The following is a 13,290-nucleotide window of genomic DNA, read 5'->3' as shown; positions in this document are numbered from 1 at the left end:
TTGTTATATACTAACATCGTCTTATACTTGTTTGATCCCAGTCACAATAATCAGCACAAACAAATATGTTTACATTGAATTTGGATATGAATTATACTTCTTGTTCATATCTCTTCTTCACACTTGTAACCATCTTCCTTCTCCATAGACTCTTCAGCTCCTCTAGCCGCAGAGGTCTTCCTCCAGGTCCTCGAGGACTTCCCGTTCTTGGTCATATGCATCTCCTCCGGTCTAGCCTACCACGATCTCTTCAAGCCTTGGCTCATACTTACGGTCCTCTCATGACCATACGCATCGGATCATTACGAGTCCTCGTTGTCTCAGATTCCGACACAGCTAAGCTAATCCTCAAGACTCACGACCCTGATTTCGCTTCCAAGTTTGTGTTTGGTCCGAGACAGTTCAATGTTTATAAAGGATCAGAGTTCTTTAATGCACCTTATGGATCTTACTGGAGGTTCATGAAGAAGCTATGCATGACTAAGCTATTCGCGGGTTATCAGCTTGATCGATTTGTCGACATAAGAGAAGAGGAAACGTTAGCTTTACTGAGCACGCTGGTTGAGAGGTCGCGAAACGGAGAGGCTTGCGATCTCGGTTTGGAGTTCACTGCTTTGACCACAAAGATCTTATCAAAGATGGTTATGGGGAAAAGGTGCCGCCAAAACTCGAATATTCCCAAAGAGATCAGGAAGATAGTGAGTGATATTATGGCTTGCGCCACAAGGTTTGGATTCATGGAGCTATTTGGACCATTGCGGGATCTGGATTTGTTTGGGAATGGTAAGAAGCTTAGATCCTCTATTTGGCGGTATGATGAGTTGGTTGAGAAGATACTGAAGGAATATGAAAACGATAAGAGCAATGAGGAAGAAGAGAAAGATAAAGATATCGTCGATATCTTGTTGGACACGTATAATGACCCAAAAGCCGAACTCAGATTGACTATGAATCAGATCAAGTTCTTCATTCTTGTAAGCTATTTGCATTACTTTTCTTTAGCTTCGTTAAATTAGCCTTAATAAGAATATTTGGTCTCTCGTTTGCAGGAGTTGTTCATGGCGAGCTTAGACACGACTTCTGCAGCTTTACAATGGACAATGACTGAGCTAATCAACCATCCGGATATCTTCGCGAAGATCAGAGACGAGATCAAATCGGTTGTAGGAACAACGAACCGGTTAATCAAAGAATCAGATTTGCAGAAGCTTCCTTACCTACAAGCAGCTATCAAGGAGACATTGAGACTTCATCCAGTAGGACCATTACTACGCAGAGAAAGCAACACAGACATGAAGATCAACGGGTACGATGTAAAATCCGGGACAAAGATCTTCATCAATGCTTACGGGATAATGCGTGATCCGACCACATACAAAGACCCTGACAAGTTTATGCCAGAGAGGTTTCTTGTGGTGGAACAAGATACAGAGAGAAAGATGGGTTACTACCAGCAATATATGTTGGAATTAAAAGGCCAAGATGTGAATTATCTTGCGTTTGGGAGCGGAAGACGAGGATGTCTTGGAGCTTCTCACGCTTCTCTGGTGTTGAGTCTCACAATTGGGTCACTCGTGCAGTGTTTTAATTGGACGGTGAAGGGAGATGAAGACAAAATCAAGATCAAGTTACCTACCGGCTTTTCGGCTTCAGGGACTGCTGGAGGAAGCTCACTTATGTGTTCTCCTGAATTATGTTTTGATCCATTTGGATACCAAACTAAGTGAATTTCTGCAGATAAACATCATTAGGAATTTGGAATCATATGTACTGTGCTCTGTTTTATGCTCTGTTTTATGTTCTGTTTTCATAAGCTTACCAGTTACCACTATTGATGGAAAAAAAATGTTTCAGTTATTTCCATAAGCTCTAAATCTTACAGTCTGTTGTTACCAACCTTGATTACTAATCTAACTACACCTGAAAATGACGTGTAAGCCTAGACAATGAAAACATTTTTCTTTTGTCAACTGATAATGAAAGCTTAACAACAGTCAAGTAAATTCTTAAATTTTTATTTGTTTATAAACAGACAAGCCATAAATAAACATGAAACAGGATCAGAAACAGAGATTATACCTTCACAAAAGAGACAAAAACAGAACAAAGACAACATGAGAAAAGAAAGAATCTTGAAGTTGGGATTGACATTTGATACCATTAGGAGTCATGACTATAAACCTATCCTATAAAATCAAAACATGATAATATCTCTCCTAAAAACAAAACACAAACGAAAATGGTGGATTTACAATACTTCTCCGTAATCATCCTTGTATGTCTTGGAATCACAGTCTTGATCCAAGCTATTACTAACAGATTACGTGACAGACTTCCACTCCCACCAAGCCCAACAGCTTTACCGATCATCGGTCACATTCACCTCCTTGGTCCCATAGCTCACCAAGCACTTCACAAGCTCTCAATCCGCTACGGACCTTTGATGTATCTCTTCATTGGCTCTATTCCTAATCTTATTGTCTCATCAGCCGAGATGGCGAATGAGATTCTCAAATCCAATGAACTCAACTTCCTGAACCGTCCCACAATGCAAAACGTTGACTACCTTACTTATGGCTCAGCCGATTTTTTCTCAGCGCCTTACGGGCTTCACTGGAAGTTCATGAAGAGAATTTGTATGGTGGAGCTCTTCAGCAGCAGAGCTTTAGATAGCTTTGTTTCCGTAAGAAGCGAGGAGTTAAAGAAGCTTCTAATACGAGTTCTGAAGAAAGCAGAAGCAGAAGAGAGTGTTAATCTTGGTGAACAGCTAAAGGAATTGACAAGCAACATCATAACGAGAATGATGTTCAGGAAAATGCAATCGGATAGTGACGGTGGCGAAAAATCAGAGGAGGTTATCAAAATGGTGGTGGAGTTAAATGAACTAGCCGGATTTTTCAACGTTTCTGAAACGTTTTGGTTCTTGAAAAGGCTTGACTTGCAAGGACTGAAGAAAAGGCTCAAGAATGCTCGAGACAAATATGATGTGATCATAGAAAGAATAATGGAAGAGCATGAGTCTAGTAAGAAGAATGCTACAGGAGAAAGAAACATGCTAGACGTTTTGCTCGACATATATGAAGACAAAAACGCAGAGATGAAGCTGACAAGAGAAAACATTAAGGCCTTCATCATGGTAAGTGTCTTGGTTATGTCTGCACTTATAGAGTATATTACACATGAAGGGCTGTGTCTTAGTATATATATGTTAATCCTACTCTAATAATATTCAATACATTCAGCATTTACATGGTATCAGAGCTTCGATATCCTAAAACCTACTTTTCTTTTTCTTCTTTTCAAAACCAAGCATTTACAGCACTGCAACATTCATGTTGTGATATAACATTTTCACAAGCCTAATTCATTGTTATACAGAATATTTATGGGGGTGGAACAGATACATCTGCCATAACAGTAGAATGGGCACTAGCAGAGCTGATAAACCATCCAGAGATCATGAAGAAAGCACAACAAGAGATAGAGCAAGTGGTGGGAAACAAGAGAGTAGTTGAAGAATCGGATTTGTGTAATCTTAGTTACACCCAAGCAGTGGTGAAGGAGACAATGAGGTTACACCCTGGAGGACCAATATTCGTGAGAGAATCTGATGAAGAATGCGCGGTGGCTGGATTCAGAATCCCGGCTAAAACAAGAGTGATAGTTAACGTGTGGGCGATTGGGAGAGACTCAAATCAATGGGAAGATCCATTGGAGTTTAGGCCTGAGAGATTTGAAGGGAGTGAATGGAAGGTCATGAGTGAGAAGATGATGTCTTTTGGAGCTGGGAGAAGAAGTTGTCCTGGAGAGAAAATGGTGTTTAGATTCGTTCCAATAATTTTAGCTGCAATAATACAGTGTTTTGAGCTGAAAGTGAAGGGAAGTGTGGATATGGATGAAGGGACTGGATCATCTTTGCCTAGAGCTACACCTTTAGTGTGTGTTCCTGTTGCTAAAGAGGCTACACAATCATTTTCTCTACTAGAACCAAATGTCAACTTCTAGCTAATGATTTCGAAGAAGAAAATGAACAAAGAGCAAGAAAACTTTACACTTGTGTACTTTTACTTATACTTCGTTTACGGCAATTCTGTTTTATACATAAAATAAACTAAGTAGTTGAAACAAACTTAAGTCAGTTACATATATGTATATAGTTTTAAAACATCTCTCTATTTAACATGAGTTGAGAGATTGAATAGCATTTACCTGCATCCGTTTTTACCAAGACAGTGTTAGGATGTCACCTGCTCGAACATTGTAATGTGCAAGTGACTTGTCATCGTCCTTTAAAATCCCGGCTTTTCCCCTTAACTTCAGTTTGTTTGCTACTTTCTCTTTCAAACTTGCCACGTTTTCGGATAAGGACTGCACTGTGATCTCAATGACTTGCCCATCATTGACGTCTGGAACAGAAACCATGATCGTAGAGGAACCGTGCAAATGTATGACCGCTAATTAGATACAACCAAAAAAAAAAACAGAAGGTAAGAGTCAGGAGAAAACATTACCGGATTTTGAGCAAGAAACTGGTCTTCTGGAACAAGACCTAACTTTTGTTTTGTTGGCTCTGTTTCCTCAGTTAGATGCTCCATGTGTGGTGGTGGATTCTTAAGAATTGAAAGGTATCCATGAAATATTGGTGATATCCTGAGCGCTTTCTGAATTGTTCTGCCCCGATTTCAAATCATTCTGCATCATTTTTTTTCCTTACAAAACGAAAAACATTCAAATTAGATTCGAATGAATATTCCCATGGAAAAAGGAATCGGCAAAGCAAATGACTACTGAAGATCCCGGAGAGAGATAAGAACAATCGTACTTCAGTCCCGCCGCGAGAACCGCCCTGACGTTGAGAAGAAACGGCTTCTTAGATCTAAAGCTTGGAAATCAAGGAAACGGTTTTCCAATGGGCCTTATTAGTTGGGCTTATAATTTCGATTCATACTAATTTTTTAGACCCACTTAATTTGATTGGAATGAGTTTTCTGTAGACTTTTTTTGTTCAACTTTTTCCGTTAATCAATGAAATCAAGCTAAAACATTGGTTCATGCTTTTATTAATCATTCAAAATAAAAACACAATTGTCACTAGACTTGATTAATTATTTGGTATATCAGAGATAATGCTTGGTTTTGCTGGAATCTTCACTTGCAACTAGGAAGAGGTGCACCACATAAACACTTGTTGTGGAAAAAGGAATAAGAATCAAATCTTTGAATATACTCTCCTTTGGGGATGCGTCCACACAGTCTGTTATAGCTAACATTCAGTAACTGAAAATAAGCTTTGCTCCACTCAGCCGGAATACTCCCTGTGATGCCATTGTGATTCATGTCCAAGTTATTAAGTGTCTTAGCGAGCTTAACCTTGGAGAGATCGAACTGGAACATGTTTCTTGATATATCAACGATCCATGTTGTTTTTTTAGCTCCAAACAAGATTGAAGCATCGCCTTGAAGCTTGTTCCGAGATAAATCGATGCGGTAAAAGTCGGGATTGCCTAGTGACTTTGGTATAGTACCAGAGAGCTGGTTGTGTGATAGGAAAAGACTAGGGACCTTTCCTGAAAACGTCCCAAATGACTCTGGTATCGGACCTATATGGAAGTTTAAACTTTAGTTTAGTCCATGAGATTAATGGATATGACTAATAGAGACAAAAAAAAACAGAGTTATTCACCTGTAAGCTTGTTCCTACTAAGTTCAAGATACTCGAGTTTACGTAATGAAGAGAGGGAACTAGGTATGGAACCAGAGAGGTCATTGAAGGAAAGGTCAATGTACTCAAGATTCTTGAGCTGACTCAGAAACTCAGGAACCGGACCGGTGAGATTGGTCCAGCTTAGTCTGAGAAAAGTGAGGTTCTTGAGCTTGGCGATAGTGGGTTGGATGTGACCAGTGAGGTTAGTGAGTTTGCGGAAGATAAGGGATGTAAGATACGGTAAGTCACCGACTTCAGGGGGGATCTGACCGGAGATCTCGCCGTCTTGTATGATTAGGGAAGTGACACGGTGGTTGACAGTAGCGTCGCCGCACTCGAGGCAGTACCAAGAGCAACAGTCGGTTTTGGGATCCCATGAGGCGAGGTGGTAAGGGTTGTTTAGGGATTTCTTGATCTTGAGGAGGGTAGTTTTGTCATCTTTATGACAGAGATCTTTAGCTAAAGAAGTCGTGAGGAGGAGAGTGGACAAGAGCAAGAACAGTGTCATTGTCTTATCCATAGTGTTTTTGGTGTTTGTGTTTTGAGTTTTTATGGAAACTATGATTGATATACATATAGGCTATGAATGCATGGTGCGATACAGATGTAGTAATGATTTTGCTGACTAGACCACGTTTTAAACAAGTTTCGGTGCAGAAATTTTGGAATTTATATTTGTGACGATTTGAGAAATTTGGGAATTTGGAAGAATAAGGAAATCAGGGTTTTTCTCTTCTTTTTTTTTTTGTTTAAACCAATCTGGTTTTACTTTTCAAGTTTGGATATAAACCCAAATCGAATCGAGAAACCATACCAAACCACTCAGAGATTCCGTTATCCATATTTCCCCTGTTTTTCCATTAAGGTAGGATTAATCCATCAAATAAAACATTTTGAAAATGTGCTATGAATACATCAAATGAGAGGTTTGGTTCATGTTTTATTAATCAATCCGAATAACATTACATATTTGTCTATATTATTGACTCAAATATATTTTTTCGTAATCCTAGAGATAAGCTTGGTTTACTTGCAAATTTCAAGAGGAGCACCACACAAACACTTGTTGTGAAAATAGGAATAAGAATCAAATGTCTGAAGTTTCCCTCCAGTTGGGATGTGTCCACACAGTTTGTTGTAGCTAACATTGAAGAACTGAAGAGGAGCTTCAGTCCACTGCACCGGAATATTCCCAGTGATCCCATTGTGGTTCAAGTCCAAGATACCAAGTGTTTTAGGGATATCAACCTTTGAGATATCGAACTGGAACATGTTTCTTGATAAGTCAATAGACCAGGTTGTTTTGTTGGAACCAAACAACATCGAAGCATCACCTTGGAGCTTGTTGCGGGATAAATCGATCCGGTTAAAGTCGATGTTGCCTAATGATTTGGGTATTGGACCGGAGAGCTGGTTATGTGATAGGCGAAGGTCAGGGACTGTTCCTGGAAACGACCCAAATGACTCTGGTATGGAACCTACAACATAAAGATCGTTGTTTAGACAAGACACTGAATGATGTAATAAAGGAAAAGATCGTTCTTTACCTGTAAGTTTGTTCCTGCTAAGTTCAAGAGCCAAGATTTTAGGTAACGTAGAGAGAGAACTTGGAATGGAACCAGAGAGATCATTGAAGGAAAGTTCTAAGAACTCGAGATTCTTGAGCTGACTTATAAAGTCAGGAATTGGACCTGTCAGATTCGTCCAGCTGAGCCTGAGCATTCGGAGGTTCTTGAGTTTGGCGATGGTGGGTTGGATTGTACCGGTGAGGTTAGAGAGTTTGCGGAAGACAAGGGTCTCAAGATACGGCAAGTCACCGACTTCAGCCGGGATCTGACCGGAGATCTGGCCGGAGAATATGGTTAAGGCGGTAACACGGTGGTTAACGGTGGCGTCGCCGCACTCAAGGCAGTACCAGGAGCAACAGTCGGTTTGAGGGTCCCATGAAGCGAGGTGATAAGGGTTGTTTAGAGATTTCTTGATCTTGAGGAGGGTGTTTTTGTCATTTTGGTTACAGAGATCTTTAGACAAACAGGTCGTGAGGAATGTGAACAAGAACAAGAGACACAATGTCGCTGTCTTATCCATGGTGTTGGTTTTGAATTTTGATGGAAAGTGTTAGTGATACATATACATACTATATAGTGAGTGATATAGACTTAGAGAGACGGATTCGATTTGATCTCTGTTTCCACATGGACCGTAATAATAGTCAATACATATCATATAGTCAAGATGTCGGCGTTGAATATGTTTGGGTAATGCAATTACGCGTTGTATATAATTAGGCTATAACCGGTGCAAGTTATATCTCCTTGAAGCATTTGGAAATGTATACTGAGGCAATGTCTTCACCATCTAATACAACTTCTCAAAAGTTCATCCAAATTTAAGTAACCCAATTGATCTATCCAACAAACATAAGATTTGAGAGAAAGTTTAGATTTTGGTTCATATTTATAAGAAAATATCGAACAAAGTTTATGGTCATCTTCAAATCGATCCGACCGTTGGAAGAGATTTATCACAAACGGCTCTATTGAGATAAGTGATTTCTGTTTTTCTATGAACAAATAAATAAAATAAGTTACCGAAGAAGAGCCAAAGTGTGGGCTTAATTCATCTTTCAGATCTCAATGAACGTGAATGAGGCCCAATTAGTTTATAATGGGCACTATGAAAGCCACTAGACAAGTCTTATGTTCACAAATGATGATCAACTGTATCTGATCCACAATGTAAAATGTCTAATGTTCACGCCAAGTCTAAATGCTTTGGTTTCGTTAGACATTAATAAATCGTAATTGTGAACCAAACTAAACCGAGAAAAATGGATATTATGTGACAAGTCTATCAAGATGATGCATAAAAGAACATAATAATATAGTCATCATTACTAAGCATCACTGAGGCAGCAAAAGCGGACCACTAAAGTTGGATCCTTTACAACTTGATAAGTTGGTTCATAAAAATTCAAATTAGCCTTCATAAAAGTTTTAAAAAGAAAAAGCATTCCAGTTTATTCATAGTTTACATATAACATAGATGTAAAAAATGTTAGAACCATCTTATAACTTTTTTGATAAAGAAACAATACAAGAACTTATTCCACACCTTTTTATTCTTTCTTTTGGGAGGTTTTGAATTTCAGGCAACTTAAATTCATCTACGTTGGTAAAAACAATTCTTTATCCTCAGAAATGTTTATTGGAAATTGTGTAGAACTCATCTATAACTTGTCTAAAATATTAAACACATGATTTTGAAGAAGATTGACTACATCCTCATGAGAGCTCATTTGCTATGGTTGAAACCTGGACACATTTTAACAAATGCAAGTGGAGTGAAGAACCGGTTCTTGTTTGATACTATACAAAGGGAAATGTCGATCTAACTGAAGTTAGTTTCATCTCTGCTGTTAGGGTCGATTTAGTCTCGGTTCACTGATTCTTTTTACCAAATAGTTTAATAAGCTCCAGTGCGGGCATTAGAAATAAAAATGGCGAGATAATAAGGTAATGATGTTACTCAATCAAATAATAATAATCACTCCTTAGCCTAGCCTGCCCTTTTGCTTTTTATGAAAAAGTTTCAAACTCCAAAAAGCTATTTTTTAGATGCTTATTCCAATGAGGCAGAAAGAAAGAAACACTAAAGATATATATACTCACAGGGGAAAGTTGGTGTTGGAAATGTTTCTAATTATCACTTTGGCACTAAGTATATTATCTGTGAGTTCTTGTAAATTTATGTTTACATGTTTTATTTTATATATTGATGCGAAACTATTTTTGTGAAAAGTTTTGATTAAAGCATGAGAAAGTTTCACTTGATGTTGGGTTTGAGTGTTTTATCCGGGTTTATTCATCCTTGAAATCAGTCATGCAATTTGGCAAATATGTGGTGTAATTTTTTACAAGTGTGAGAGAATCTACTATTTCTACCTTTGTCACTGCTGAAAAATTTCTTAATGTACCTAAAAGTCTTAAGACAAACGAAGAATCTGCTTTCCTATTTAATAAAACGAAGATAACAAAAAAAAAGAATCAGCTTCCCTCTTAAAGAAGGAGAAAAACAGAGAGAATAAGAAGTAATTTTTTAGGGTTCTTCCTTTTTCATTTTGATTCTTCTTTTTCTTTGAGATAGAATTGTTTCTCTTTCGTTCTCTCTCTGTGTATCAAACAAAAATTTGATTATGGAATAACTCTTAACTTCTTGGTTTCTTAAATTCTTCTTTCTTTCTTTTTTTCATTTCTATGGTACAGCAGCAAACAGAGAATTTTATGGCAGCTTCTTCAACATCTTTCTCAAGGTACTGCTTACTAAGTTAAACGCATCCTTCTTTACATATATACATGTTCTTGAAATATTGTTGGTCCATATAAAAATAGCTCTCTTTTTTTGTAAGTTCGAATACTATAGATTTATCTCTTTCATTGATTTTGTTTGCTATCTTCTTTTTCTCTTCATTTACTCTCTATTTATCGTTTTCATATTAATCCTTCTCTTACTTTTCATTTGCAAAAGATAATTCAAGACATTCTGTGTTTTCCTGCAAACACTTGAATGAGTTCATGGAACAGAACCAAGAGACAAAGCTTATATTTGCGTCGACCACTTAGTATATATTGTTTAAATCAGGTAAGAATCCTTTCAATTATCTTGGTTGAGATTGAAAGTAAATTACTAAATACTAATTATAAAGGTTTTAAATCAGTTCTGATGAGATACATTAGTTTCTTTACATCCAAGAAACAGGTTTTGTCTAATCATTTTTTCCTGCAATTCTCAGATTCTGTTTTTTTGTATGTCAGGAACAGAATTGAAACGTTTTGAAAGAAACAGGAGAATCTTTTGGTTCAAGTAATCTAAAACCATGGCAGCCAAAGATGGAGCTAAGAGCCAAGAAGACTATAAGCTTAAAGACATGAAACCAGAGCTTGGAGAGAGATGGCCACATGGAGGACAGCGTGGAGGAACCGGATGGATTGGCAGTGAACGAGCTGCAAGCACATATGACCTTGTTGAGCAAATGTTTTATCTCTATGTTCGGGTCGTCAAAGCCAAGGATCTTCCTCCAAACCCTGTCACCAGCAACTGTGATCCTTATGTGGAAGTGAAAATAGGAAACTACAAAGGAAAGACTAAACACTTCGAGAAAAGAACCAACCCGGAGTGGAATCAAGTTTTCGCATTTTCAAAAGACAAGGTCCAATCCTCTACTGTTGAAGTCTTTGTGCGCGATAAGGAGATGGTTACAAGAGATGAATACATCGGGAAGGTTGTGTTTGATATGCGTGAGGTTCCTACAAGAGTTCCTCCTGATAGTCCACTTGCACCTCAGTGGTACAGATTAGAAGATCGGCGAGGTGAGAGTAAGAAAAGAGGAGAGGTTATGGTAGCGGTTTGGCTTGGGACGCAAGCCGATGAAGCATTTCCTGATGCTTGGCATTCGGATGCTTCCTCTGTTCAAGGAGAAGGTGTCCAAAGCGTGAGGTCTAAAGTCTATGTATCTCCCAAATTGTGGTATCTGCGGGTTAATGTCATCGAGGCGCAAGATGTTGAGCCTAGTGACAGGAGCCAACCACCTCAAGCTTTCGTTAAAGTACAAGTTGGGAATCAGATTCTGAAAACAAAGTTATGTCCTAACAAGACGACGAATCCGATGTGGAACGAAGATCTTGTTTTTGTAGCTGCAGAGCCATTTGAAGAACAGTTCTTCTTGACGGTCGAAAACAAGGTGACACCAGCTAAAGATGAAGTCATGGGGAGGCTGATCTCACCTTTGAGCGTATTTGAGAAAAGGTTAGATCACAGAGCTGTTCATTCCAAATGGTACAACCTCGAAAAGTTTGGGTTTGGGGCTCTGGAAGGAGACAAGAGACACGAGCTCAAGTTCTCCAGCCGAATCCACCTACGAGTTTGCCTTGAAGGAGGTTACCATGTAATGGACGAGTCAACTCTGTACATCAGTGACGTGAAACCTACGGCAAGGCAACTATGGAAGTCTCCTATTGGCATCCTTGAAGTAGGAATCTTGAGTGCTCAAGGGCTATCGCCTATGAAAACAAAAGACGGTAAAGCGACAACAGATCCGTATTGTGTTGCCAAGTACGGTCAAAAATGGGTGAGAACAAGAACCATCATTGACAGCTCTAGCCCTAAATGGAATGAGCAATACACATGGGAAGTGTATGATCCTTGTACAGTTATCACACTGGGAGTTTTCGATAACTGTCACCTTGGCGGAAGTGAGAAATCGAACAGTGGAGCCAAAGTGGATTCGAGAATCGGGAAGGTAAGGATCCGGTTGTCGACTCTAGAGGCTGATAGAATCTACACTCACTCCTACCCTCTTCTTGTTCTGCAAACAAAAGGGTTAAAGAAAATGGGAGAAGTCCAATTAGCTGTGAGATTCACTTGTCTATCCTTGGCTCACATGATCTATCTTTATGGCCATCCTCTGCTTCCAAAGATGCATTATCTCCATCCATTCACTGTGAACCAATTAGACAGTCTAAGATACCAAGCAATGAGCATTGTCGCAGCACGGTTATCTCGAGCAGAGCCTCCTTTAAGGAAAGAGAACGTAGAGTACATGCTTGATGTTGATTCACACATGTGGAGCATGAGAAGGAGCAAAGCTAACTTCTTCAGGATAGTGTCTGTGTTTGCAGGCTTGATTGCTATGAGTAAATGGCTCGGAGACGTCTGCTACTGGAAGAATCCGTTGACGACGATATTATTCCACGTTCTCTTCTTTATATTGATTTGTTATCCGGAGCTGATACTCCCAACCACATTCCTCTACATGTTCTTGATAGGGCTTTGGAATTTCCGGTTCAGGCCGCGTCATCCTGCTCATATGGACACAAAGGTATCTTGGGCTGAAGCGGCTAGCCCTGATGAGCTAGATGAGGAATTTGATACTTTCCCAACTTCAAAGGGACAAGATGTTGTGAAGATGAGGTATGATAGGTTAAGAAGCGTTGCGGGTCGGATCCAGATGGTTGTTGGAGACATTGCAACGCAAGGAGAGAGGTTTCAGGCTTTGTTGAGTTGGAGAGATCCGCGTGCGACTTGCTTGTTTGTGATTTTTTGTCTTGTTGCTGCGATGATTTTGTACGTGACGCCTTTCAAGATCATAGCTCTTGCGGGTGGGATGTTCTGGATGAGGCATCCTAAGTTCAGAAGCAAGATGCCTTCTGCTCCAAGTAACTTCTTCAGGAAATTACCTTCAAAAGCAGATTGTATGCTTTGAATTGTAAAACTTCTTTGTGGCTTTTAGGTCTTCTCTGCTCGTAACTTGTGTTTCTTGTGTTCGTGTGTTTATCTGCTCTGTTTTATTATTTTGTTCTGTTTGCTTCTATTCTTATCATGTACTGTGTTGTTGGGTTTACTCTAAAACCCAAAAGTAGTGGGCTTTAGTTATAATGTTTTGTTTGTACGTTTTTTCCTTCTCTTAAAAAGAAATAAAATTCAATAGAAAACTTTAGGGCCCAAAAATTTACGGCCCAAACGAATTTGTAGTCCAAGAATAAACACATGTATAATCTGATTGCTAGTGTATGTACTTAGAAACTATT

General features: G+C 39.0%; 6 protein-coding genes and 1 long non-coding RNA gene across 8 annotated transcripts; 4 read left to right on the top strand and 3 right to left on the bottom strand.

Annotated features, from left to right (window-relative positions):
• Nucleotides 1-86: 86 nt before the first annotated feature.
• On the top strand, nucleotides 87-1,879 carry CYP712A2 (cytochrome P450, family 712, subfamily A, polypeptide 2; the record flags this gene model as incomplete). Its single annotated transcript, NM_147845.2, has 2 exons — nucleotides 87-974; nucleotides 1,050-1,879. 2 exons carry the CDS (start codon nucleotides 87-89, stop codon nucleotides 1,725-1,727), a joined length of 1,566 nt encoding a protein of 521 aa, NP_680150.1. The 3' UTR covers nucleotides 1,728-1,879.
• A 344-nt stretch (nucleotides 1,880-2,223) lies between these two features.
• On the top strand, nucleotides 2,224-4,163 carry CYP93D1 (cytochrome P450, family 93, subfamily D, polypeptide 1). Its single transcript, NM_120772.2, has 2 exons — nucleotides 2,224-3,136; nucleotides 3,379-4,163. Exons 1-2 carry the CDS (start codon nucleotides 2,240-2,242, stop codon nucleotides 4,003-4,005), a joined length of 1,524 nt encoding a protein of 507 aa, NP_196307.1. The 5' UTR covers nucleotides 2,224-2,239; the 3' UTR covers nucleotides 4,006-4,163.
• Nucleotides 4,164-4,221: 58 nt separating this feature from the next.
• Nucleotides 4,222-4,422, bottom strand: AT5G06890 (Ubiquitin-like superfamily protein; the record flags this gene model as incomplete). Its single annotated transcript, NM_120771.1, has 1 exon — nucleotides 4,222-4,422. One exon carries the CDS (start codon nucleotides 4,420-4,422, stop codon nucleotides 4,222-4,224), a length of 201 nt encoding a protein of 66 aa, NP_196306.1.
• A 574-nt stretch (nucleotides 4,423-4,996) lies between these two features.
• Nucleotides 4,997-6,247, bottom strand: PGIP2 (polygalacturonase inhibiting protein 2). The gene is made up of 2 exons (NM_120770.4): nucleotides 5,684-6,247; nucleotides 4,997-5,600 (listed from the first exon to the last, which is right to left on the bottom strand). Exons 1-2 carry the CDS (start codon nucleotides 6,222-6,224, stop codon nucleotides 5,149-5,151), a joined length of 993 nt encoding a protein of 330 aa, NP_196305.1. The 5' UTR covers nucleotides 6,225-6,247; the 3' UTR covers nucleotides 4,997-5,148.
• A 171-nt stretch (nucleotides 6,248-6,418) lies between these two features.
• Nucleotides 6,419-7,968, top strand: AT5G06865. 2 transcript variants are annotated; one of them, NR_142954.1, is made up of 2 exons: nucleotides 6,419-6,569; nucleotides 6,718-7,968. It is a non-coding gene; the product is annotated as an other RNA (long non-coding RNA). The 2 variants fall into 2 exon arrangements; NR_142955.1 differs by having other exon boundaries at nucleotides 6,422-6,630; nucleotides 6,718-7,889.
• Nucleotides 6,578-7,815, bottom strand: PGIP1 (polygalacturonase inhibiting protein 1). The gene is made up of 2 exons (NM_120769.2): nucleotides 7,252-7,815; nucleotides 6,578-7,182 (listed from the first exon to the last, which is right to left on the bottom strand). Exons 1-2 carry the CDS (start codon nucleotides 7,790-7,792, stop codon nucleotides 6,731-6,733), a joined length of 993 nt encoding a protein of 330 aa, NP_196304.1. The 5' UTR covers nucleotides 7,793-7,815; the 3' UTR covers nucleotides 6,578-6,730.
• Nucleotides 7,969-9,655: 1,687 nt separating the features above from the next.
• Nucleotides 9,656-13,221, top strand: FTIP1 (C2 calcium/lipid-binding plant phosphoribosyltransferase family protein). The gene is made up of 3 exons (NM_120768.3): nucleotides 9,656-10,016; nucleotides 10,232-10,345; nucleotides 10,519-13,221. Exon 3 carries the CDS (start codon nucleotides 10,581-10,583, stop codon nucleotides 12,963-12,965), a length of 2,385 nt encoding a protein of 794 aa, NP_568175.2. The 5' UTR covers nucleotides 9,656-10,016; nucleotides 10,232-10,345; nucleotides 10,519-10,580; the 3' UTR covers nucleotides 12,966-13,221.
• Nucleotides 13,222-13,290: the final 69 nt, after the last annotated feature.

This window comes from Arabidopsis thaliana, chromosome 5 (assembly GCF_000001735.4).
Source record: "Arabidopsis thaliana chromosome 5, partial sequence".
Taxonomy (NCBI): Eukaryota; Viridiplantae; Streptophyta; class Magnoliopsida; order Brassicales; family Brassicaceae; genus Arabidopsis; species Arabidopsis thaliana.
This window is presented reverse-complemented; position numbering and strand designations above follow the sequence as displayed.